Source organism: Manacus vitellinus, unplaced genomic scaffold (assembly GCF_001715985.3).
Source record: "Manacus vitellinus isolate BGI_N305 unplaced genomic scaffold, ASM171598v3 scaffold_5_pilon, whole genome shotgun sequence".
In the NCBI taxonomy this organism is placed as follows: Eukaryota; Metazoa; Chordata; class Aves; order Passeriformes; family Pipridae; genus Manacus; species Manacus vitellinus.
Window position 1 is genome coordinate 4,807,946 of NW_021940682.1, and position 27,240 is coordinate 4,835,185.

Genomic DNA, 27,240 nt, shown 5'->3' on the forward strand with positions numbered 1-27,240 from the left:
AATTCGTACCAAGTCTTTTCATGTCCCCACCAGTGCAGCTGTATTTGAGCAGACTAGTGATGTGTGCCTCTGGAAGTGATGATGATGACTGCCATCTTATTTCAGAAGCTGCTTGCCAAAGCCTCAGGGAGAGGAGAGTAAGTCACAAACCCACCTCCACCTCTTTCCTCTAACTGATTTCCTAACAGATTTTTGCTCGAGGCACTGAGGTTGGCATGGTCTTTGCTGAGAGAGGCATCTCCTGTGGGTTCAGGGGATTGCTGTCTGGCCAATTGAAACTGCTTCAGCATTTATTGAGAGTCAAATGTCCAGCCAAGCAGGGAAGGTGCTGCCTGGTTACTATTTTTAACCTATGTAACAATATGTGCAATTGATATTAACTGATATCCAGAGCTGAAAGTTCAGTGTTATGAGTTTTGGTTCCACCACCCTCTACCTACAAACTGGATTACTTTTCAAGGCTTTGATACAATTTATAGCGTGAGAAAATGTAACCTCCTTATTCTGTCTGTTTGTCAAAACTGAGCCAAACTGTTGGACAGGTTATTTGCTTACAATACATTCCTGTCTCCAGGTAAAAGCTTTCCTTGTACCTGTGAGGAAAATGAGCGATGGGAAGCATTAGACACACCAGATTGTGTAACAGAGATGAATTTTCATTAAGCTGCTAGATTTGATCAGTTGTCATTTGACAATGTTAGTTGTTAGTTGCTAAGGATTGGATTTTGCTTTGCTTTCTTACCTGAGGATCGTGGAGTCTGCCAGAGTGCAAAGGGTGGGTATTCTTATCTGGAAAAGAGGAAAGATTTACATGAGTAAATTTATTGAGGGTTAATACTAAACTAAGCTTAAGATACTGTCAAATTAAGAACTCCAAAATGCAACTACAGTATAAGAGAGTGCTTTGAGGAAAGGCTAGGATAGAGATTTTTGTTTTTTCTATCAGAATAAAGTCACGTCCACAGGAATGCACCCTGGGAGAGGTTATAGAGGAGGTTTGTGGGACCTGTGGAATAGACCTCAACTAAATTATCTAATATATGAAATAAAAGTTATAGGATTATTGTGTGTATGTTAATATATGTGTTTTCTATCTGTGATCTAACAAATTTGGATTTAGCATTGTGTCTGTTGAACACATTCAGTATTTTTTCTGTTGTCTAGAAGCCCCAGAACTTACCAGTGTAACAAATAAGTTCTACCATGAAAACTAGGTGTAACTCTGTAGTGAATATGACAAAAAAAGGTAATTCAAACCATGATGGAAACTAGTCTCCTTCAGGTTCCTTTCAAATCCTGCTTCGTGCCCTGTTCAGACTCTGTTCAGGCAGTAGTGCTCTGACTGAGGTGTGTAATTCTCTATCTCTGAAAGTGAAATTAAACTGCTTAATTCTGTATTATGGTCTAACGTAGTAACTGATGTGGGAGGACAGCACTGCCTGTGGATCATCAAGAAACAACCTGATCTAACCTGGATCGAGTTCGTTGTCGTTGCTATTTCTGATTTTAGATGTGCAGAGAGACTGCACAGCACACATTTTCATGCATGACTTTGAAGGAGAAAGGAAGGCTGGGGGAGTGGTTTGAGCTACACCAGCAGGGTACACCCATGAGTGGTTATAAACACACAATGGGATTTTCTCTGGCAGCGGTGAAGCTTGAGGGAGTCGGCCTGCTGGTGGAGCCTGGGTCTGCTGGCCATGCACAGGATAGCTGGGATGGAGAGCAGGGGTAAGATTACAGGGACAAGAGGCTGGTGCTGAATAAGGGGCTGGTCCTCATCTGCACACAAGTCTTTAGGAGGCTGTTCCTGGTTGGATTTTTCTTGTTAAGGAAAATGAGGTGGCAGTTTTGGAGGTCTGGGTTTTAGGTCCAATTTTTTTAGGTTTTTTTTTGAGCTCTGCCTGTGTATTTACCTGGTAATTATAACAGCTAAGGTTACACCCATGGGTTGTAGCATGGTCTCAAGTCCTTCCTGGACTTGTCCTAGAATAAAGCTTGGGATCTGTTTTGCTTTTAGAGTATAGCAGTCTCAAAATAAAGTGGTTTGTGGGTTGGAGAGATCTTTATAGCTCTTTTATTCAAATGTCTGTTGACTTAGCTTTCTTGGTTCCCAAAAGATTCTTGCAAGATCTGTATTAGAAAAAGCATTCCAAAATTTTGAAGTTCCCTGCTTTCTATATTCAGCCTTCCTCTTCAGAAAGAGGTTACACATTCATTAAATAATTTGTTTGAACTGCTCCGTGCAGCGTACTCGATTTGTGATGCCATGCCTAGTTGACTGTATGTGAAGGGTGGAATTAGGAATATTTTAATCCTGTTTTCTAACTCCCTTGTCCTCCACCACTTCCTTTGAGGAAGTGCCTGCCTCTTTTGCACACCCATAACAGCTGAGAGTTGGAAGCAGCACAAATAAAACTTGCTTTCCCATGTTCATTTTTTAATGTCTTTAACTGGAATATTTGTTCTTTGTTTTGTGAGAGTCTAGATTTGCCAAACCACTGAGGAGTGAGCCTTGAAGTTTAATGTCCAGGCAACCATCTGCTGTGATTAAAATAAATGCTGGCACAAATGCCCAGTCTTTGAACTTGCTTCTGAGGTGCTAAGATGTTTCTCCTGACCCAAATGAGGGTGGCTTTGGTAAATTCAACCTGGTCTGGACCCTGTGATTCTAAGTGACTAGTAATTTTGATCTGTGTAAGGGAGAATTAGGTAATAAAAAGGAGAACTGAAGCATGTAAGTGGAGACAAGTGCACAAAGTAGAAAGCAAGCACATACTACATTAGGTGCTAGACATTTTAATTTTTCAGATCTCCTGAACCTTTTTACGTGCTCATTAAAGAATGGTAATTTTTTTCCTTCTGTCACTTGCAGGTTAAATGGTTCTATTTGTCTCTTTGTTCCTGCTGATTATCTCTCTTGCTTTGTGATAACTTTTGTGATTATTGCAGTCTGTGTTTTGGTACCAGGTTCTGACAGATAGAAGCCTTCACTTACGTAAATTTTTACAAATGTGTTTGTGTGCGTTTCCTTAGAGAATTTCTTTTATGAGATTTTTTTTTTTTTCCCTAAATACAAATACAGGCTCTATTTGTTTTCTCCCTGTGCCATGGAATGGCTTAGGGTGATGAGTGTGCTGCTAGGATGTGGAGACCTCAGAGGACTTGGCTCACTGGGCTGCGGGGGTTGTTATAGTGTGTTTGTAGCCTCTAGTCTTCTTTCTGCTCAGAATTTCTAATTGGGGCAGAACAGTGTTCTTCTAATGTTCATTAAATCCTTCCTGAAAACTGATCTTTCTTGGGGTATATGTAGTATGTTGGCTTGGGAAAATGAATGGATCCATTTTCTATATGGTGTCAAAAGCTGCTATGTCTTGCTGTGCTAAGGTGACTGCTTTGGTTTGTCCCCATTTGAAGGCATAAAGTTTTGTTAAAGTGTCATTCCAGGCATTTCTTAGAGACTTTTTTTTATATATAAGAGCCTTCCTTGGGTTATTAGACAGCATTTGCAGAATTCTGGGGAAGTCCAGCTTGTAAAACTGGGTGGGAACTAACTTTAGGACGGATTTCTATGTTGATATGTAGCATCAGGAACAGTTTCAAAGCACTTCAAATGAGGGAACGACATCCAAACCTCTTGCTCCTTTGAATGGTGGAGTGAGAAGCTTTCAAATGTTTCAGCTGGTAGTGAAGTCACCTTCCCTCACCTCAGAAGTGGAGTATGTGTGGCTCATCAGAAATGCCCCTGCTCTGACTGCCCCCAGGTGTGGGGGGTGGTCTTTGTGGAGATGCTTGTAGGCTGAGGGCTTCCTATACTGAAACAGATGGATTTATGGTCTGGGGACTTGTATTTTCTCGGGAGGATTTGTGGGAGATGCATGGCTTTCACCATCCAGGTAACAAGCGGAGCCTTTGCTGCCATATGTCGTCTGATTTGGGGAGGCCAGTAAAAGAAGTGTTGCTCACGTGTCTTGCTGCATTAATGGCCACTCTCCAAAAAGTTTGCCATGAGAGTTTTGATTCTAGTGGGATGTAGTACTTTTTAACGTTGGAATAAAAGCGTGTTTACTTTGAGAAATAAATTTTCTTTTGCTGCTCATGTGGTTCTTCACAGTGACAGTTCAAAGGCATAAAGAATGTCCCCAGCTTCCCAAACACAGCTGGTGAGTTGGTGCTGGATGAGGAGGAATCACTGCACTGGTCACCCAATGTCAAGATCTGTGCTGTGAGAGATCTACCTAGTACATGGCAGTGTCAGGCATTTAAACTATTCATTCTTCTTGAAGCTTGTCTTACAATTTGACACTCATCCAGATTGCCTACTGTTATTCCCTTATCCTATAAGGGAGGAGATACCTCTTCCTTGGTATAATTTCCTTTTTTTTTCCATCCAGAGAAGAGAGATGATCTGTTTCTTGATATTTTTCTTTATTTTAGTGTTCATTCAGTGTAGGGACTGCTGTGATCAAAGAATTGTGTATGACAGAGCAGCAGCAAAGTATGTTTTTTGAATTCATGTAGATAAAAGGTTGTATTTTGTAGGTCAAATGCTTTCAGTAGTCACATTGTGGCACATAAGAAATGGTTAGTAACAAACAATGTACACATTTTGCTTCTGTACCTTGATATGAGTTTGGGAACCAAAATATTTTCAGTAACTACTTCTGTATTGGTATGTTTCCATGTTCTTGGATATAATTTGCGTTTCTTTTCAAATCATTACTCGGTTGAGTTTTTCATGACATGAGAATTCTATGAACTATTTGTGTATGTGCTAAGAACATGTTCTTGTAGTTTCATCCAAGTTCATATTTGGTTTCTCTTTTCCTGCTTCTGGCTTAGGTTGGGAAAGAGGGTGGACAGGAAAGGTGGAGACCCAAAAGATTCACTCCCATGTGGTGGGCAGAAGCCCACCAAATTAGGTTCGATAAATGTTTTCAAACACAAACATCTTTTTGACAGCGTATTTACTTGAGTCTTGATTTTTATGAACAGGAGCAGATCCAAATACCATCTTAAAGCATACTGTGGACAGTGCTGACATGCCCCTTTTCCATCTGGTGTAAAAGGGAAGCTGTAAACAATGGCAACCATGGCCTTTGTCCTCCTGCTTTCCCATTCTCTGTCTGCATAATATAGAGCTAAAATAGTTGCCAGTTTTGGCTTTAGCTTTTCTTGTCAAAATTGTCCTCTTTTTGCCATCTGTTCCACAGTCTTACCACTGCCCTAAAGCTGCACTTTTTGATACCTGTGATCACTTAAAAAGTCAGGAACATATTGTAGCAAAGTCTACTCCTTTTAGCTGAAAGTAAAATAAATTAAATCTTGGAAATGAAAACAGAGCTCTTTCATTTGCTGGAATAGATTTTTTTAGTGTTGTTTCCTAAAGAAGGCAGGCTTACAGGATTGAGCTGTTTGTCCATCTGCTTTTCAGTTCATCCTTAATAACTTTTGAACAATTTCATCCAGATTTGATGAGGAATAAAAGTCTCAAAGGTAATTGCTTTCCAACAAGAAAACTGGAGGCTGGGTGGAGGAGAGAGACAAAAATAGGTGTCCCCACTGTCTGCAGTATGAGCTTAACAATAATCTGTTCTTAGGCTTTTGCTAGCCAAGTTGCAAGTGTGTCCTGGCCTCCTGGGTACTGCAGTAATCTCCAGTCTCCAGAGCATGTTACTGAGTCTCACTTAGGCAGAAACTGAGGGGCCATGAAAGGGAGACAAGGGCATAGGGAATGTTGCTGGGGAACTGGGAGTTTTAGGGAAAGGATGAAATCAATGGAAATTGGGGCTGTTGGAGCTCTAAGTATGATAGATGGACCAAACTCGCTTTCAGATTCTGTATGGTACTACTACGCCTTCTTGATCTCTGACTTCTCAGAGATGTGTCTGCCAAGGGTGCATCTGTGGTGCTTGCCAGGCTGTGAAATAACCCAAATGTAAGAAAGGATTTACATTGTACTCAGAGAAACTCAGCATTCTGAAGTGCAGCTGGGCAGCTACTTTGGCAAATGTTTTATTCACTCCTGTTTTAGGCTAGACAGAACAAGCTGTGAATGTAGATTGAATTAACTCAATAGTTTCTGATGGAGGAAAAAAAAAAACAGGAGAAGACTGCTGAAAAATACATTCCCATAATACTTTATTTTTTTCCAGGCTCAAGTCACTGTTTGAATAAGCACTTCTAACAAAATTAGGATGGAAAAGGGGTGGTGGTGACTCCTATAATGGGTGTGTTTATTTGCCTGGAACATGCGAGCCCTGCATTTGCAACACTTGCTGCAGAACTTCAGTTTGTACAACCAAATTCATGATGTGTAGCTTCTGCAGAATCTCTCTTCTCTCTTATCTTTCAGCAGAAGTAGGGCACTGGGCTTTCTTTCCTGTGTATGCATTTGGTAAAATATTCATATTCCTGCATCGTGGTGACTGTGGGGAGGAACCACCACCTGGAATTATTCATTACCTGCGTCTCTGTTTTTCATTGGTTTGTTTTGTCCCGGGCGAGTGCTGGAGATCCTGAGCGTACTTTCAGCCGTGAGTCAGTGACAACCTCATGCTATTATTGTAAATAGCAACATGAACGCTGTTCTTGCATGCGTTTTTCCACGGGCTTTGTCTTCCTCGCCCAACACTGCAGCCAAGGAATTCACAGAGCTTCTGAGTCAGCAATCAGCTACCTCGAGACAAAACATGCAGGATACTGCAGACTTGCAGAACAGCCGGCAAGGCGTACGAATACCCTGGAAACCTGGCAAATAATTCTTGCCTGCCCTTGCTTTCCTCCTGTAATTTCCATGTTCTCTGACGTGTTGCTGGCAGGTTCCAAGGCCTATGGGTGTTTACATCAGGAATGCAGAGTTCTAGGGAGTGACTTACCGCGGTGACTGAAGCCTTGGTGTTTGACCTGTGGGCATAACTGACTTCCCAGCCTGTGTGGAACGGGATGTCAGCAGAGCTGCTGTGCTAACGTGTCACTTGGGATTTGCTGTCTGAAATGACCTGCTGTCTGCAGGTTTGTCTCCTGGCTTGGCCAACCTTGAACACAAAGCAGTAAGTTCTTAGAATTACAATAGTTTGAGTTTTAATTTTGGGATCTCCCTGAGCAGCGCAGAACCAGTGCTGCCTTACTCCTCTGGTAATAAGGTACAGGAGAAGGAAGAGTAAGAAGTGATTCCTATGCTGTCCTTACTTCTGGATATATCAGTAGTGGACTGTGGACTCAAGAGACCTAAGTTGTGACTCTGCTTAATTTAGGTCATGTAACTTCTACTATTCTTTCTGAAGAAGTCTCAGTGACCCAAAGCACTGCCGTAAAGTGAGTGTTTGGGTGGTAGAGTGGGGTGCAAGAGGTGGGGGGAATGTAAGAGAATAGCATTCAGCTTGGGAGGTTGTGCTAACTAATGAGGCATGTGACTTTAGGCTGTTGGTATTTTATTGTGCTCATGTTACACAGACACACTGAAACTATTCCTTCAGTGTTAGAGGTGTTTAGTTGGAGTTCATTATAATATTCTTCTTGATAACAGAAGAGGAGACACAGGCTTTCAGTACGTAACAGGGTCACAAGAGCTGGAGAGGGACTTTTTACAACGGCATGTAGTGATAAGACAAGGGGGAAGGCTTCAAACTGTAAGAGGCCAGGTTTAGATGGCATACTGGGAAGAAATTCTCCCCTGTGATGGTTTTGAGGCATTGGAGCATGTTGCCCATAGAAGTAGTGGATGCCCCATCCCTGGCAGTGTTCAAGACCAGGCTCTGAGCAACCTGATGTATTGGAAGGTGTCCCTGCCCATGGCAAGGGAATTGGAACTAGATGATCTTTAAGGTCCCTTCCAACCCAAACCATGCTGTGATTCTATGACTTAGACTCTGCAGTAATGCAATGGTTTCCCTGAGGCATAAGCCTGGAGCATGTTTCCAGCTTCACAACAGTGAAGTTAAGATTAAAAATAAGGAAAGCAGTTCCATCCAACTTAGTGAGCAGTACTGATATGGGCATGGCATCACCATAAGACAGTTAGAAAAACAGCTTCATGTATACTGAGTCTTCTGAGACAGTTGTCCCAATAAAGTTAGAATCGCATTCTGCAGTATAACCCATTGTTGTACTGTGGCTTCTCTAGGAAATATTATTTTTAAAAACATCAATTTCTGTCTGTAAGTAAAGGTTTTCAGGTCTCCTTTGCTATTTCTGAACATAAACAATAAATACCATGTTAGGCTGAAAAGCAGGAGTGCCCAAATAAACTGCTGCAGAGCTGTCATACGGGAGGGGAAGAGACATGAGCTGTAATGTTTGACTTGGCTTCCTGTCTGTTGGAAGCAGGAAAAGAGCTGGTGAGAAACTAAAAAGTTTTATTTGAGTCCACATAATTCCTTTTTTACTTTAATACCCTTTGCAAAAAAACCAAAGGACAAAAAGCACCTCAGAAGTGCTTTTACTTCCATAGTTCCTGCATACGTTCCTATGCTGCCTTCCTATCTGAAGGCAAACAGAACTATTCTTTCTTAGAGAGCAGGGTAATCTAGTCTATGTATGTACTTAGTATTATGTATAAAAGGAAAAAAAAGGTTTATTGTATAAAAAAAGAAAGAGAGAGGAGAAGAGAAAATATCTATTCTTTAAACAAAATCTCTAATTGTGAGCCAAACAATTAATTCTGTAAGTCTGCAGGCTGCTTCTGAGGGATCCCAGAAAGGCAACTAAGAGTAGCAGAGCTCATGGGAGCATGTGTAATCTGCCTCAGCAGATTAAACTAGACTACAACTACCCCCTAAAATTTTGTATGGGCCTGCATATCAAAAGAAGTTGAAACCCACAGAATAGAGGAATTAGTATGAGAATCTTACAAGGGTCATGTACCAGCCACATTTCACTCTTATGCTGCTCACCTACTGACAGAAATAAGTGCATAGGCCTTAGGTAAGGGGAATGTTTACAGTGCCTGATGCAACACAGACAGGCTTTCTTTTTTCAGTCTTGACATCTTAAGCAATTGATTGCTTTTAGCAGGTTTAACTTCTTTTTAGGATCACAGCAGCCATCACTGTACAAAGCCTGGTCTTTGCAAAACTGTGTGCTATGCCCTCCTCTTTCCTCTTCTCTATTTATCATGAGCATGTCTTTTTAGAATGAAAGAACCAAAGCTTATCTTACTGATGCAGTACCAACTCTTGAAGTACTTTGTGGTAGCAGTGTCTTTAAGACCAGCACATAACTATTCCTGTGCTGTTACACAGTAACTGCAACATCAGTAGCTCTGCATCTTTTGTTTTCACAGCCTCTTCCAGGCATCATGTAACATCTGCCAGTTTACTTGTGATTTCTCTGCTGTTCGTTTGAAATGCGTTTTGATGAAACTTCCAAGGCACTGGCTCAGGTTAAAGTATTTTGTGATTTAACAGAGGTGAGATGTGCCACTGTCTGCAGTGAGGCTCAGTGAGCTCTGGAAGGCTCTACTTCAGTGAGCTTGGTCAGAAATCCTTGGGGTATCAATCAGTTGACTTACTTAGGACTGATGCGTTAGTAATTACTGAGAATCTGGGCTCTCAGTTCAGCAGGCTTAGACAAAATTTTGGAAAGAAAATGAAAGAGCAAGCTGAGTTACATTTTCTTCTTTTTATCTTTTAGGTTGATAATGCTTGTAAGCCAGAGGTGAAAGTGGCTCAGCAGAGCAACACTGGGAAGTCTGGCAGACTGGATGAGAACAGCTGCCCCCCAGGGCAGCTGCCACGTGTGAAGCATGGAGGAGAGTAAAAACGAGAAGGTGAACCAGGCTCATGTTCTCTTCGACAGATTTGTCCAGGCTTCCACCTGCAAGGGGACTCTCAAGGCTTTCCAAGAGCTCTGTGACTACTTAGAACTAAAGCCGAAGGACTATCGTTCCTTCTATCACAAACTCAAATCCAAGCTCAATTACTGGAAAGCCAAAGCCTTGTGGGCCAAATTGGATAAAAGAGGCAGCCATAAGGACTATAAGAAAGGGAAAGCGTGCGCCAACACGAAGGTAAGAGATACCCTCACTGTGGCCAAAACAACTATTACCTGTTTGTCTCTGGAACACACAATAACAGTGTCTGGATGTAAAAATATGTTTGCTTGGTGTCCCTCTAATGCTGGGGAAGACTCAGGAATATTCTTATACATGTATTTATAATATAGCCACAAGGTGTGAGCATTTGACTAGCAATCAGAAATTCCATTTGCCACTACAAGATTTGATTGCCCACATGAGTATTTGTCAATTATTCAGGAGAAGCAGCCTGCAGGTTCCTCTGTTGTGCATTTTTGTGGCATCAATACTATAGATGGCTTAGGAAATCTTAATTGGTATTGCCCACATGAGTATTTGTCAATTATTCAGGAGAAGCAGCCTGCAGGTTCCTCTGTTGTGCATTTTTGTGGCATCAATACTATAGATGGCTTAGGAAATCTTAACTGGTAAACCTTTAATCTCGGTAGACTTTTTTTGCATTTTTTTACTAGGCAGTAACAGGGACGTGCTGTTGGAGTCTAGGTACAAAATATGCATGTTTGGAAATTTCCAGCTTTAATTTGAAAAACCTCATGACTCTCTGAAGAAAAATAAACTTTCCTGCCAATTGGGTAAAATATCCTGTTTCCCGTTATTTAGAAAATGATCATTTATATTCCAGATTCAAAGAAGAAAAAAAAATGCCCTGGAAACTCATACCAATTTCTTTTAAAAGGTTGGTATGTGTGGTATTTACTGTAGGAATTCCTGTTTTACATACACACACACACACACAGAGCATTTTACCTTTTTTTTTTTCCAACCTGAATTATTGTGAGCTGGCATTTATGTGCTGCACTCTGATTGGACTGTGCAATATGATCTTATTTATTTGTTTTGTGGTTACTGAAAGCAGTTCTTTATATCCTTTATCAAAATGTGAATAGAATATGTTGTTTTTGTAAATAATCAAGCATTCTTCCTTTTTTAAAAGAGGCAAATAGTACTGAACACTATAAAATTTAAGCAGGATTCTGTCCTTCATTGAGAACAATAGATGCTGCTGCTTCTTTTGAATATTCACCTTCTGAGAGAAGGAAATATTTTAATTGGAGGAGTAAATGACTAGTTCCTTAGTAGAGAACAGAGGGGGAAATATATCTAGTTTAGAGTATGTCATTTCAGATCTCTGAAGTTTAATTCTCAACTAGATATTAGAAAATTGTGTTAGTTTCTTAATTGTTTATTCTGTTCTGCTTTTCAGTGACCATTTTCATATGAAGGGAGGCATTTATAATGCATTACTACAATAACTTGGTAAACTGAAAATGGAACAATTGGGCACTGTCATGGTGGGCAGTAGCTTCAACACCTCAAAAGTACAACCACTGTTAAGGTTTACATTTTTCAGGCAGCATAAGAAAGGAAGGAATTACAGCAAGATAAATGTAGCGGATTTTGCGCATACTTAGGAATAAACCTTCCAAACACTATGGGATGTTATAGAGAAAATTCCAAATTGTTTTTCTGAATAATTGATTGCACTGTACATTCATTGGATTCAGGAATTGCTCTTATTTGGAATGAAACATGATGGGTAGAACTGAATTAAGGTGCTAAAAGTTTGTGAAATGAGGTCAGGTGGTTTATGTTTTAATGAGAAAGAGATTGAGGGAGCTGTGGAAGATGCAGAGGCCTTTTAACTTGTTTGAATAATAGGCTATAAGAATGACTTTTGCACCTGTGCTATGAGTATATCTTAGTCTGCAGTACTGTTTGTTAACACTGAGGAAAATGGTTGCTTCAATAACAGAGATGCAACGTGGAAGAAGAGATTTAATGGAAGGATAGGTGGACAGTGCTTGATTGTGACAGCATACAAAAAATAGATGTGAGTGGAGGGTGACATCCAACTATGAAGGGCATTCAGAAAATTGAATGTGACATTTATAGAGAAGAGAAGTGGCGAACTGAGTTTAGAAGGACATTAGAGCTCCATTTGGTCGTGTTGGGGTTTGAATTGACAACTAGGGAGCCATAAGGAAATGTCAGAAAGGTTAGGATTTTAGCTTGGACAAAAAGTAGCCAACTCTTGAGCTGGAGAAGTTCTGTGAATTGACAGCACTGACAAGCTGATTGGAGCAGTGTCTGTGAATGAGGTGATGCAAAGGCAATTTGTAGAGGGAGGATCATACAAGAGACAACAGGTGAAGCTCCATGGGAAGGTGGTAGTGAGAGAAATGAAGGAAGTCCTTCAGATTGTGCTGTGAAAGAATATCTGAAGATGCAGAGGAGTACTGAGCCTTAAAAAAAAATCTGACAAGGATGTGCTTTGAAAAAATTATGTAGCCAACTGTCTTTAATAAATTAAAGCTGGCACACCCCTTTGCCCCTAATCAGAAACATAGAGGACTGGATTTGGGATTCACACCATTTTGAGTAGTTAAACTGGTAGCTGAGAGAAAGTGAAATTTAGTTTAAAAAACTTGGATGTATTCTTTTTATATTTTTTGTATATGTTTCTATTAATTGCTTGTTTCCTATCTTAATAGTATCTGCTGTTAAATATTTATATGTAATTCCTAAGAGAGAATCATAACTGCTCCAAGCAGAGGCCTTCTGAGAACTGAATCATATCTGATTTGATGTTTCCTAACTCATTTAGTTTTATATTCCTAAGTTTAATGTAATTTGCAAACCACTGATTAAAAGATACAGCAATTTAAGTGGGCATGTAGAGATGATAGAATTTAAAATAAAGATTAGGTATTACCCATGTTATCAGAACAGAAGTCAGTCATTACAACAGTTTGGCTGTTGTACACTTGGAACATACACCAGTTCTGATTTCTCATCCTCTGCAGTGTAGCTCTTAATTTCCCATTTAAAAATTGGTCAGGGATGAGGTGCTGTGCCTGGAGTTGGGCAGTTTGTGCACATGACCAACGTCCAGGCTTACCAGAATTCAGATAATCAGAGTATGTGAAAGCAAGTCTTGGACATGATGGGTTGTTCAAATGTAAATAGTTACAAATGGTGCTCTCTCTTCATTGGTTATACAGAGAATACAGCATTTCAGTTTGCCTTTAATGTTCCATTACCATGGCATTGTTACTGGAAACTTAATATAATCTGTCTGAAAGATCTTGAGCAAGAAGTGTTTCTGAGGGGTGAGACAGCTCCAGAGCAGGGAGTTACAGCAATTGCTTGGAGTCATTGAGGGGAAAGGGAAGAAGGAACAACAGTAGCTGCCTATATTTGGCTGTACTTGGCATCTCATGTAGTTACTGCGGTCTGACAGTATCAGAAGGTGGGGCTCTACAAGAGATCTGAAACTGGAAGAAGCATTAGAGGTGGAAAAGAATCTTTTCTTCTATTTTTAATTGTGCTTAAAACTTGTTATGTTTTATAACAACATAATTTAATGTTTTTGTGATGGTTAAAGAAAAAAAGGCAACTTTGACCATGAATTACTTCACTGATTATCATATATTTTACTTTCATAACATCTAGAATCTTAAACATAACCTAGATGTCATTAACCACATCCTTCTGTTGGGGTAGAGGGACGATTACAAAGAACAACAACAAAAAAAATGTTTCTGTGACAAAATTGCAGACAATTAGTTTATAATTTGATTATGTAGACCTGAGTTTGAATAGTCTCGTTTTAGTACAATTCCTTTGCTGTTGTGTACTCCATTGTAGCTATTTTGTATGTGGAAAATTATTCAAGAAGAAAAGCCACCCAACTCAGTGTGCTCTTGTTGCTTATTGAATCCAGGCTCTTTGAAGTTCATAGTTGTCAGACAAGCACAGTTATTACCTGGATAAAATGATACACTCAGCTGATTTTCTTAGAAGTTTAAAAAAATATAGGCTAAATGCTGTTCAAGAGTTACTTATCTACAAATAAAATAATATCAAATTGAAGAACATATTAGGTCCTAATTGAATATCCCTTTTAACAAGTTACAAGACTGACATCTGTTCAATATCCAAGTCTACTTAGGAATTTATTAGTGCAGGGGTTGCACTTGCCTTTTGTCCCAAATGCCTCCAGATTCCTGAAGCTACTAAAGAAGCAATGGTGTTATTATTCCCTTCCCTTTCTTCTGGACTTGGATCTCTGCCCTAAAATTTATGTGACTTCTTATCTTACACAGTCTTACTTTGAATTTGCATGTCAGTTGTTGTATCATCACTGATGTAACTTGTACTTGGTTTTTCCTCATTCAGGCTTTATATTTGCAGTTTCACATTATTGCAGAATTTATGGCCTGGTGAATGAGTGGTGAGAATGTGGCAGCCTGTAAAAATTGTCATGTGGGGATGACCAACAAACACAGTTTTGGTTTGGGATAGGCTGTTTATCAGAACATTGGTTTCTGGTTAAGTTTTGGCATACTTAAGAATTTCTTAAGGAACTTTTCTGTCCAACCATAAGGATATGTAAGGATCTGGAAAATAATCACATGGCAGCAGCAGTCACCCCTGTGACTGGTCTTTTTTCTGTGGATGTGGTTTGTACTCGGTAGAAATCAAAGTGCAATAACGATAGGACAAAATGGACTGTGTACTGTATTTATGAGAAATCACATACCAACACCAGCTTTCTCCATGGACCTCGGTTTCTGTGGGTAAGAATTATCAGCTGACTATCTTGGCTTTTTAATCTTAAAAGAAATTTTGCTCTGTCATGTCTCAGAAAGTAGAAAGTCAACACTAGACTGCATGTATTTTCATTCTCAAGTTATTTATTAGTGTCTGATAATGTTTGTGAGTGGAGCGGAGAAAGATATGAGAAGGTGAAAGACCTTTTGTATGACAAAGGTTGGATTGGAGAAAAACATATTTTGATAAAAGTTGTGCAGTCACACAAAGTTTGTATTTGCACTGTGTTTACTTCCCTGAAGTTTCCTTTGCTGCAGTAGTAGGAGCACCAACACAGGGATGAGTTAGTGCTCTAGCTTAGCTACTGTCTGTCTTACTCTAAATGATGATGTTTATAGAAGCATTAGCATCTCATGTGTTTATCTGCATGTGTTTATGCTACTGAAGATATTCTTAAGAAAGGCCAGCTCAGGCTTTGGAAGATGAAAAGAAAACTTGTCATTGCCTTTTTTTTTTTTTTTTTTTTTTTAAGACAAAAATAAAAAGTTATGGAAGGGAGGAGGGAGAAGCCATTAGACATATTGCTGGTCTCCAAGTACTTACGTAGCTTGGAGAGTACACCTTGGCAGCCCTTCTTAGAACAAGGGTTACACGCAGGCAGTTTACTTGCCTGCTTCCCAAGGCTTTTCTCTGCTCTGGAATGTGCTTTATTTTTAGGTTGCGGTTACTGCTTTAACCGTATCAGTGGCAGAACTTGGCAGGTAACAACAGAAAGACTGATCTGAAATTTCAGCTGATATTGCAGACAAAGAGCACTTGCTCCTAAGAGCCGTGGGATGCTTGGAAGCTGTGGTAAAAATACCTATTTCCTCCTAGGACTGTAAAGTTACTCAGTGCTGGTTGTTTTGCAGTGTCTGATAATTGGGGCTGGACCCTGTGGCCTTCGTACAGCCATCGACCTGTCATTTCTGGGAGCCAAGGTGGTGGTCATAGAAAAGAGGGATGCCTTTTCCCGCAATAACGTGCTGCACTTGTGGCCATTCACCATTCACGACCTGAGGGGTCTCGGCGCCAAAAAGTTCTACGGCAAATTCTGTGCGGGATCCATAGACCACATCAGTAAGTACAGCAGCTGCTGGACACAACAGCACTTACTCTGCACTGGGGAAAAGTAGCTGAGGGCATGGGGTAATTAAAATTCAGTCTACCCCAACCACTGCTTTCAAGTCCTTATGGTACAATTCAGCATTACCTTTGCATCGTGCATTTTGGGCTAGACCCAGATATGAAAGAAGTACGTTGTCATGAGATCAACACACAGGCAAAATGTATCTATCATCGTTTGTGCATTCCCAAGGCGTGTCTTCTTCCTACGTTGAAAAGTACACAGAAGGTTTAAACATTTTTTTTTCATTTTTGATGGATAATTTTTCTGTTTTTCTGATACATTCCTGCAGCTGCCACATTATTCTGTCTCCCTTGCACGTTGTAAGGGACTTGTAAAAAGGAAAATTAGTGAATGCTTTTGAACATCCTTGTGAATGTCGATCTAGATAAAGGAGGAACAGTTTGGGCTTTGTTGATTTTTGGAAGTGATGAAGATATGTTAAAGAACACTGCCAGCCTATGAATAAGTTCTGATTAAATAGAGGTTTACATGTTAAAATTCAGAATAATTTTGATGATTCTCAGATTCTGAGAAATCAGTCTCCTTTGAAAGCTGAATGCTTTGGTAGAGCAGGAATTAATATTTTTCTTTAAATTCTTTTGTTTTTCCTTTTTCTCCCTGAAAGTTATTGTACATGGCAGAGCCAGGTTTTGCCCACCAGTCTTTGTTCTCCACTTTTTTTTTTTTAATTTGGCAGTGAATGCTAAAACTGAAAGATCTTCAGAACTTCAGTCTTGCAGATTGCTTTTTTCTTCCAATTTCTTGTTACTTTTATTCTTTCAGTACTTATTGCATGCTGTCTTCTTTTGTGCATCAGCACAGCTGAAATTTAGTGTTTAGGTGGAGGATTTTTTTCATTTCAGTGTCTGAAATATGACAGTAAGGTGTCTTCCTTCTAATTAACAGAGGTTGCACACTGTCATTTTCATACCCACTACCTATGTAAAAGGAAGAGGAAAGAGGTGGTGAGAAACTTAATATGCCCTCAAGGTGTTGGGATGAAGGTGCAGGTTGGTATCACAGCCAGGCTGATCACATGGCTCGTTGCCATCTGTGACAAGTGCAGTCCTGCTTGTGCTGTCTTCCCTCTCTCTCCTGCAGATTGTTTCCCCTGTTGCTGATTTGGGGACTGAAACATCCAAAAAAATACTTACTTTTCTGTCATTCTTTGAAAAGGATTGGGTTTCAACTATGTAGAAGTTTCTTGGCATGTTGTATTATATTCCACACTGGTGCTGAGAAGTGCTGGGAACACAGTGGGGGAAAAGAAAACAGCAGCTGTCCTTTGAATCAGTTTATTAGTTATGTCACACAGACACACATAGGCATCTTGTGCTCTTTTCTTTTTCTTTGATTTCTTTAATGTTTGCTTTTTTGCAGGTATCCGTCAGCTCCAGCTTATCCTTTTGAAGGTTGCCTTGATCTTGGGAATAGAGATCCATGTCAATGTGGAATTTCGGGGGCTTGTTTACCCTCCAGAGGATCAGGAGAATGAAAGCAAGTAGCATTGGAATGGGTGGTAGAGAATGGGAAAGTTGTGGTAGGATACACAGACTCCTACTCCTTAACCCTGCTTATGACCTTAAGTCCTTTCCTCGTGCTCCATTAATAAGAATAATTATTAATCCCTTTTTGCTTGGATTTTTAGTAGGATTTATTTTTTTTCTAGTGACAAATCCAAATTACTTAATATATGAAACAAAGTCACCGGAAGTACTACACGATAGTAAATAGACCAAGACATGGTAGATTGTAATTCTAAAAATATTTAAGCCTATTAGACTTACAAAATAACATTTTGAAACAACTCCTTTCTTTGCATTCACTGAGGATGTTTATAACAGTGAATGATCCTTGTTATGCTTTTAGTATCATTGTGAACCCTCTTCTCTGATCACCACAGGAGATGGTGGCTTACTTATTTTTCAGCTTTTTATCGATTGCATAGGTAGTAAAGGAGCTATAAAGGTTCAGTGGCCCTTAAAGGAAATAGTCAGGGGAGTTTTACCAGAGCTGTGTCTGCCTCTGGTTCACATGGAGTGGCTGCACAGCTCAGGAATAGCCCTGTCAACAATGCAGCTGTCCTACAGGGTTTCTTGAGCGACCATATGATGAAGGGATTATGGATAATAAGAAGTGGTTTTATGTATTTGTTCTATTACCATTGCTGTTTATGTTGCCATTAACTTGGAGTTTATCAACAGGAATAGGTTGGCGTGCATTGGTCCACCCCAAAACCCATCCCGTGTCTGAGTATGAGTTTGAAGTAATCATTGGAGGGGATGGCAGGAGGAACACCTTAGAAGGTAATATTGGCTCCATAATTAGCTTTCAAATAGAACTTACTCTTAAATTTGTTAGAACAAAATATGCCTTTAACATGCCAATCAACATCTGGAAGGACACTTGACTAGTGAAAGGGAGATTAAAAGTTCATGTAAAAATCCATTTGTATCAAAGACACCTGGGTTGTCTTTTTTCCTCTTCCTATACACTAGGAAAGGAATTAGGTTTTTTGATCTGGATAACCTTTCTTACATTTTTTTTCTTTAGTTGATTAGTGTTGTAGCTCTTTTGGGTGTAAGAACTGAGGTGTTTAATTACTCTTTGTAGTAAAGAATCCGATATTAATATTTTTATGCAAATGGCAGTTTTGAGAAGAGATATGAGGGAGGGGGCTTTTTCCCTGAACAGAGCGTTTATTTTTCTGATGAAGCGATTGTTGGAGTTTGTAATTCATCAGATCACTTCTCCTCTTTTTATTTTGTGAGGGCACCTGTCTGTGGCACACTGAGCCCTCTCTGAAGGTGTGCTCTGTTTTTCAGTGCTACTTTATCCTTCCCCCAGGGTTTCGCCGAAAAGAATTCCGCGGTAAACTCGCGATTGCTATCACAGCAAACTTCATCAATCGCAACACCACAGCTGAAGCCAAAGTAGAAGAGATCAGCGGTGTGGCCTTCATATTCAACCAGAAGTTCTTCCAAGATCTACGAGAAGCCACAGGTTTGCCAGCAGCTGACAGATTGCCAGTGAAAACGATTTGTCTTTATTAATAAAACTTTGTAACTCAGATATCATGTTTAATCAATATGCAAGGAAGTCAGTCATTGCTGTCTCTGACTTCCCTATTTTTACAGCTGTTCTGCTGTGCAAAGCAGATGTGTGTCATTTTTGTTCAGAAGTGGAGAACTTATTGTTTTCAGGAAACCTGAGCTCTAAATGGGAAGAGACTGAATCCTGAGTTCAGCTTTTTGGATTCCACATCTGAATGCAAACGTTAGTGATGATAAATGTGTTTTTTAGAAGAGGTAGCTTTATGCAGGTGAAATGTGCTGTTTGTGGTTTTGTTGAAGATTCAGTTTTTTAAAGTCATCAAAAGCATTTGAGAAAGTTATTTGGCATTCTCTCTCTGAGGCTTTCTAACCGTGCAGTTTCAATTTACTTCCTTCTGATAGAGCTCTAGTGTTGCCCATAACTCATAATTTGTTCCTTCACTACCATTTCTTTTGTTCTGTCACAAGGCATTGACTTGGAGAACATTGTCTACTACAAAGATGATACACACTACTTTGTCATGACTGCCAAAAAACAGAGCTTGCTGGAAAAAGGGGTGATACGGCATGTGGGTATTAACTTCTCCTGTATTCTCTATAAGTTAAAATTTTGGTGACAATTTTCATGTGATATGGTGAAAAAAGGGAAACATGCTTTTCTTCCACCATGTAATGTTTTTATACAGTATTTATACAGTATTTTAGAACACAAATGCAATTGTGTTCTAAAGGGCAGTTAATGCCCTTCGCAAGTATTGTAAGCTATCAGAAGAGTGTTACAAAGCCTGTCCTTTCCAAATTTGTATCCCTTTGCAGATTTGGGAGTTTTGTTCATGCTAAGATAAAATATGCTGAAAGAACGTTTGATAGCTTAGTTGAGCTTCCTTCATTTTATGGGAATGAAAAATGCTCAGAAGTTTCTTAGCCCTTTCACAGTTAGAAATACAAGCAGGACTGATCACTATTTGCAATAAAAGATTTATAGATTTTCTCTGGGAAGCATAAACACAGATAGGAATGAAAGAAATCAGAGGGCAGATCCGTATCAGTGAGTTTGTCAGAATTTTAATGCCAACTACCTTATGTACCAATCTTAAAATAAACCTGTGGATTTGACCACTGCACTTTTAACTTTTCTGGTTTTGGCAGGATCACGCTGACACAGAGGTACTGCTCTCACGGGAAAACGTGGACCAGGAGGCTCTGCTGAACTACGCCAGGGAGGCAGCTGACTTCTCCACTAATCAGCAGCTGCCATCGCTGGACTTCGCCATCAATCACTACGGGCAGCCAGACGTGGCCATGTTTGACTTCACGTGCATGTACGCGTCCGAGAACGCCGCCCTGGTGCGCGAGCAGAACGGCCACCAGCTGCTCGTGGCGCTGGTGGGGGACAGTCTCTTGGAGGTTTGTGTTCTAACCTCGCTCTGGGCAAACACTGAATGGAAGCACAGGCACAGGCCGTCACTGAAAAACGTGCTGCCTGTGAGAGTGTCACTGTAAGGAAAGCTGCTGTTTATTATAGAATGAAGTGGGAGGTTTGAAGGAAGGGTAGGAGTGTTGGGAAAACGGAATATTTAGCGTGGTAATGATCTTGCTTAAGAAAATGTGTGCAGGGCTTTTTCTGAAGTTGTGTCTGTTCCATCTGCTTCTTGTTGGGACGAGTTGACTCTACAGAACCTACTGTAGTCCTGCTAATAATTAGCATTTTGTAGTTAGTTAAAAAGTACAGTCTTCAAGAGAAGCTGTTAAGGCATTCCAGGCTAGGAATTGTTGGAAATAGAAGGACATTGGCTTTGGGAGAGCTCATGAGCTATGCACTATACATCTGATTTCCACTAACCCAGGAGGAGTGGAGCTTTAAGCTAATTACTGAACTCTAATTTCCCAGCAGATTACTGTCTGAATACATACTTGATACTTCTTTAAAATTTTCCCTAACTGATGCTTTTCCTTTCTCTGCCTTTTTCTTTTCTTTCTTTTGTAAACTATATTAGCCATTTTGGCCAATGGGAACTGGAATAGCCAGGGGGTTTTTGGCTGCAATGGACTCTGCTTGGATGGTACGAAGTTGGTCGCTCGGAGCGAGTCCTTTGGAAGTTCTCGCGGAGAGGTAAGAGAGAAAATGAATACTTACAGTTCTAATCTAATCCTCCAGTGTCTCATCATTCATTCCAGTTTCTTCTAGTACAAGTATATAGACAGAATGGGAGGTACAGACTCTGTTTTTAGAGGATACTTGAGGGTATAACTGAAGAAAAAGATTTCCTAGGAAGGTAATAAACTAACATATATAGAAATAAGAAATGTTGCATCTATTCTTGGTCCTAGTTTTAAAAGATTAGATGAGGAATCTTTTCTTGGTGCTTATTGACATTGCATAGAGAAAGTGAGCCCAACTTACTGTCACCAGCCCTGCAACAGCAAACCAGATGAAGATGTAGGTGACTTTAAAGTACCAGATACAGAACTTCTTGGCATCCCCTGTTATCTTGTGAATATTCTTTAGTATTTCCTTTTAAGGAAGCTATGACCTGCTTTTTTTCATGTTCTCCTAAACTGGCCACTTTGTTTCATATAAGCCAAACAACATCTTGTGTTTCTTTGAAGTATTGAGTTCTTGATATTTTTATCATTTGTCTGAATGTTGTCTCGGTGACTCAAGGTGATCTCTTAGAGATCAGAACTCAGGAAATTAAAAGGTGGAGTAGACTTAAGCAACTGCAGCTCAATAGCACAATGCATACATAAAATTCTGTTCATTTGAATTTTTAAAAAAATGATGAGGATAATAATGTTGCTGTTTGGAGCCAGGCTTCCATCACCCTCCCATTAGCCATTTGCAGACAGCAGTAAGGTCTTCCCTGAGCCTTCTCTTCTACATGCTGAACAAACTCAGTTCCCTTGGCCTCTCCTCACAGGGCAAGTGCTTCAGTCCCCTTGGTAGCCCTCTTCCTGAACCCCTCCGGCATCTCAATGTCTTTATTGTACTGGGAAACCTTTTCAGTTATGCTTAGTGCATTGTTTCTTCCCTCCTTTTGTTTTCTGGAGCTCTATTAAATTGCAGATTTTAATATGCTTATCCTGACTCTTAGCTATGCAGTGTCTGAAGTGGTTAGATTTTTAATTTGAATGTTTATCTCTTCAGAGTTTACTTAGCTGTAGTAGCAGTGATGCATCTCTTTAAAAAAACCAAACAAGAAAACAAAAAAAAACCCAAAACACAAACCCAACCAAAACAAACACAAAAAAACCAAAACCACCACAAGACTTAAAACAAACAAACCAACCAAAACAAAACCCCAGACTTCTTTTTTTTTTTTTTTTTTTTTTTTATGTTATTTTCCCAAGGGAAAGCATTTATAGGCTGCTGCCTCAGACCACCCCTGAGAACGTGAGTAAAAACTTCAGCCATTACAGCATCGATCCTGCCACCCGGTATCCCAACATCAACGTCAACTTCCTGCGGCCACAGCAGGTAACTGCTCAAATGGTGCTTCTGAGTGCTTGTAGTGTGCCTTGGCTTTCCTCAGGGGAAGCTGTGATAGTGTTTTGGGGACAGATAGTGACCTGATGTGTGTATAACGTGGAAGCAATAGACCTCTGTACTTTAACAAATTCCTTTTTAGGAATTTATTTCGATAGTTGTAACCGTGCTGTAATGATACAGGAAATCTATAAATTTGTGTCTGTGTGTGTGTGTGCATGTGCATTTTCTTTGTAATAAACTAGTCTAGCAGTCTGTCATTGCAATTTGGTATCCACTGAGTAGCAGCAGTCAGCTGGACTGTTCAGCACTGATGACCTGATCCTTGAACTTCTGCCTTCTGCTGCATAAGTGTACTTGTTTTCCTTCCTGTGTTGGCTCCTTATTGTCCTCCACCTGTTTCTGTATGGATCTGGGGTGCATGGTGTGTTGGTCATTTGAAACCTCTGTGTCATTTTAGGTACGGCACTTGTATAATACAGGAGACTTGAAAGACATTCACCTGGAAATAGAGAACTTTGTGAACTCCAGGACACCAAAGCTGACTCGAAATGGTAGGCCTGGCTGCTGTTCTATTCCTGTTGGTTTTCTGGAGCTGGGTCAGTGCAGGAACTATAGAACAGCATAGCTGTAGAGTATAATTTAATCAGTCTCTTGATTTGGAAAATGTATCCAGCAGTTGTTTTGTCAACAGTCTGAGTTTCCAGTTTTTCAAGTTTTCATTAGCATGTAAATATATTTTTATTTACCTAATTTCCCTTACTTTATAATACTGTTAAATTTCTAAGCATATTTGCTTATACAGGCATTTCTTTTCACCTCCTTTATCTATAACAATGTCCTTGCTTAGAGTGCAGAAGCCTAGACTGAATCTCTCTTAACAGTAGACTCAGAATTCTTACAAACGTAACAGAATGTACTTCTTGTGCAGACTTTCACATTTGTGCCTTCCTTTTCTTCATCTCACTTTGCTTGCATTATTCTGAAAGCCTTGTGATAAGCATTTCAGTATCTGTCTACTTGTCTCTACCCTGAGGGGTATGTCAAACTTTTCCTTTTGCATGCCTTGTCTTGGATGCCCAGACAGTGTTCAGGGACACTGAGTGGCTCTTTGCTGCTAAGCTTCCCTTTCACTGCTGAATAGCTGTGTAGTCTTCTGCTCTTTGCCCTGCAGCCACGTCCCTTTAGGCTGTAATCTCATCAGATCTTGCTGTAAGACAAGGTCAAAACAGGTCAGCGCTTCTAAAGGAAAGTTTTCAAGGGAAAAGAAGTTACAGAAGTACATTTGTAGTTCTTTCACTAGAAATAGTATATCTGGGCTTTAGGGAGCATTGTGCTACTGTATGTCCTTTTGATCATACTTAACAAGCCTTTGCAGCTGTTTTATATTTCCTGGGGCTCTTTTACAATGGGTAGGGTGAAAAGTCTGGCAAGTTACAACTTAGATAATTGCTTTTTAGCAAATGAAAAATACTTTCTTGGATTTAAAATAGATACGATAGTATTATTTTTTTTTAAATGAGAATCCTGTCCTCCATTACCCATTGTAGAAGGAGCTTGTTTTTTACATTAAGGTTTTCCTTGTTGACTCGTGGGTTTTATGCATATTTTGAATTTGTGAAATGTTGTGCATTTCTATTTTAAAATGTGATTTTGTTTTTTTCTTTTTACAGAGTCTGTAGCTCGCTCCAGTAAATTGCTCAGTTGGTGCCAGAGGCAGACCGATGGATATGCTGGTGTTAATGTGACAGATCTCACAATGTCATGGAAAAGTGGCTTAGCTTTGTGTGCCATTATCCACAGATACCGTCCAGACTTAATGTGAGTAATTGGCTGCTTCGAATAACTGGGAAGGGCAGAACATTAGTGGTGTTTGGAACTAATAATGTGGAGATTGAGGCAATGCATTTGTGACTTATGAAGAAATGGATTGAAATGAATTCAATTAAACTTGATAGAAACTAATGTACAGTGATTCACTAGCAGAGTGGAAGGTTGTGATAGCTTGATGAATTTGAAGATAAATGTGTTGTCATTTTCCCTTCTGGATGATTTGGCAGAACTGAGCTTCAAATTGATACTGACTGGGAGGCATTATTGACTGACAGATTTTTTTTTTTTTGTGTGTGTGTGAAGTGAGTGAGGAATAGTTCAAAGATTCATTAAATTTCTCATGAACAAGTATCTACACAGAACTTTGTAAACTTCCTGTTTAACGATAACTCAAAAAGACTTTTTAGGCTGCTCTTTTTGCAAGTAGTGACCCACAGTGTAAATAGAGGTGTTGTTACTCTTTGTACACTGACATGTGGCTTGGGTGAATGAGAGAGGTGTCCCCTTACATGACATATTGGGTAAAACAGTGCCCAGATTCTAAAATGGGAAAACACTGGCTGGAATAAGTAACAGTAGCGAAGATTCTGGTACTTAAATTGAAATCTGAAATGTGTTCAACTTCCCAAAGGGACATTAGAGAAAGTAAATGCTAGAGCTCTATTTAAAGACACAATCCAATGTAAAGCATGCTGAAAAATTGTGTGGTTATTCCCTTCCATGTTCACTGAATTAGTTCTGTGTTGGTGTACTTGAGTTAACCTGAGGTACTCTGTTTAATAGCCCTATGGTTTGTGGAGAGTTCAAATAGCTTTTAAAATGGTTTATGTAATTCTCTACAAGCTATAGCTTTTTATATAGACTTTATATAGTTCTACAAGTTTTGGTAAAAACCAGAAGGACTAAGATATGGATCAGTCAAGGGGGAAAAAAGGGACAAAAAATGAAGACTTAATTTAGTCCCAAGCACACAGAAGAATTTATGTAGGGGAAAATAGTACAGTCTTCCAGCAATGGAGGAAGTGAAGGTGTGTTTCAGAGGATAATACTTCATAACAAGAAAAAATCTGGGTTTGTAGGAGGAGAAAAAAAAATGAAAAAAGGATATGTTTGAGCTAAAGTTCACTGTAATTAAGTAGCATGAACTTTACCATGTTGCTGGCAAATAAATTTGAGATATTTCGATGAGAGAGAGAAAAAAAGAAGAGATGGATCCCTGAGTTCTTTCAGAAGACTGTTTTCTACTTGATTCAGTGCATGGCCTCTTTCTGCCCTTTGCAGAGACTTTGATTCTTTGGATGAGCATGATGTGGAGAAGAATAACCAACTGGCCTTCGACATCGCTGAAAAAGAGTTTGGAATATCTCCCATTATGACTGGAAAGGAAATGGCATCTGTTGGAGAGCCAGATAAGCTGTCCATGGTGATGTACCTCACACAGTTCTATGAGATGTTCAAAGACACCATCCCCTCTAGTGGTAAGGAGTTTGGGGCACTTCTGTCAGATTTAAAGAAAGCTTCAGGGTGAATGTGTGGGTTTCAGTTCCCTTCATGCTGCTGCTGCACAAGCTCATACTGGTCACTCACTAGCTCTACAAAAAGTTGCCTTCTTATTGGTGCTGATAAAGACCATTTCAGCAACACTGGGAGCAGAAAAAGGATTTAATACACAGCAATGTCCTCAAAAGTTCTAAACTCCCTTCAGCACTACTAGATAAGTATTCTGCATTCTTACATTCTTAGGTAATGTGAGATGCCTTGCTAGTAGTGGTTTAGTTGGTAATTTCAAAACACTGACTGAGTATTATACCTATTTACAATCCGTGAATGCTGAGACTAACTTCAGGCCAAGAGGAATAAAATACCTTTGATTAGAACTGAAAGATGTAATTGCCTAACCCAAATCTATAGGGCCAACCTTTCAATATGAATAATGTTGTTATAGATCTTTCTTTATAACTGATGATTCAAGTATTTTATTCTGGTTGGGGGAAAAAGAGTGGTTTTAGTAGCCTTTTAAAAATATGTCGGGTATTATTTCTAAAACTCTGCACTCTTTAAGAATACTGATGATCTTGGTGCTTTTTAAATATAAAAGTAAATAAACACAGCATTTATTCTGGATGGTTATAAACCCTTAAAGGAGAATTCATATGGGCAAAATGAAAAGGAAGAGTAGCTGAGAAAGGTATTAATTTTAGACATTATAGTCATTTTGTACAGAGAATTTAAGGAAAAGACTGTTATGTTAAAAAAAAAAAATCAGTGAGTCCTTCAGTTGTGTATTTAATAACAGCACCACAGAAGAAAACTTTTTGGCATTCCCTTGTTCTACCTGTTTTTCCTAACAGATAGTCTGGACCTGAATGCAGAAGAAAAAGCTGCCCTAATTGCCAGTACCAAGTCACCCATCTCCTTCCTCAGCAAACTGGGACAGAGCATCTCTCGGAAACGCACTCCCAAGGTAACCATGGACAGCCTTGGGAACACTTGTGTCTGTCAGGCTCCTGTCCAAGTAGTGGTACTGAAAATGCAGGTGTAAGTGTGCATCTGCTGTGTGTTTGCAAGAGGCCACGTGTTTACCAGCTCTTGGTATGGGACAATACATGACATTTTTAAATTAAGTCCGTAATATATACTCTCAATTAGTGGTATATTTCACTCTTAAAATCTTAGCCTTGTGGCTAAGATTTGGGGATGTATTTTGTGTTGAATCATAACTGTTTGCTGAGTTTCCAATGAGTTGAAAGTGTTGTTGAATGTCCAGTTCAAAGGTAAGAATCCCCTAAGGAATATGTAGGAAAAATACCCCTTTTCCTGACCAAATGGACAGTGAGCCCAGAGAATTAAATAAGCTTTTCAAGGTAACTTAAGTGCACTGATGATATTTATCTCAGCCCAGAAAGATATGAGAGTCCCTATCTTTGCTTTTTTTTCCTTTACTCCTTCTGTTTCCAGGACAAGAAAGAAAAAGAACTGGATGGTGCAGGAAAGAGGAGAAAAACCAGCCAATCTGAGGATGTAAGTATTACAGTAAGGAAGGTGTCAGGGAGGAAAATACATGGTAGGTACCTTATTCCCACTTCTTTCATTCCTTGTATCCAGACTG

At 39.6% G+C, this 27,240-nt stretch overlaps 1 protein-coding gene across 1 annotated transcript in view; it reads left to right on the forward strand.

Moving 5' to 3' along the window:
• Positions 1-27,240, forward strand: part of MICAL3 (microtubule associated monooxygenase, calponin and LIM domain containing 3) — a 166,384-nt gene that overhangs the window by 48,249 nt on the left and 90,895 nt on the right. The window contains exons 2-15 of the mRNA XM_029963545.1: positions 9,634-10,009; positions 15,502-15,709; positions 17,139-17,255; positions 17,963-18,064; positions 18,606-18,761; positions 19,280-19,380; positions 19,961-20,218; positions 20,809-20,924; positions 22,163-22,289; positions 22,759-22,852; positions 23,972-24,119; positions 25,413-25,609; positions 26,483-26,595; positions 27,090-27,152. Of these exons, the coding sequence (XP_029819405.1) occupies positions 9,746-10,009; positions 15,502-15,709; positions 17,139-17,255; positions 17,963-18,064; positions 18,606-18,761; positions 19,280-19,380; positions 19,961-20,218; positions 20,809-20,924; positions 22,163-22,289; positions 22,759-22,852; positions 23,972-24,119; positions 25,413-25,609; positions 26,483-26,595; positions 27,090-27,152 (2,064 nt within the window). The 5' untranslated portion in view covers positions 9,634-9,745. The remainder of the gene's footprint in view (positions 1-9,633; positions 10,010-15,501; positions 15,710-17,138; positions 17,256-17,962; positions 18,065-18,605; positions 18,762-19,279; positions 19,381-19,960; positions 20,219-20,808; positions 20,925-22,162; positions 22,290-22,758; positions 22,853-23,971; positions 24,120-25,412; positions 25,610-26,482; positions 26,596-27,089; positions 27,153-27,240) is intronic.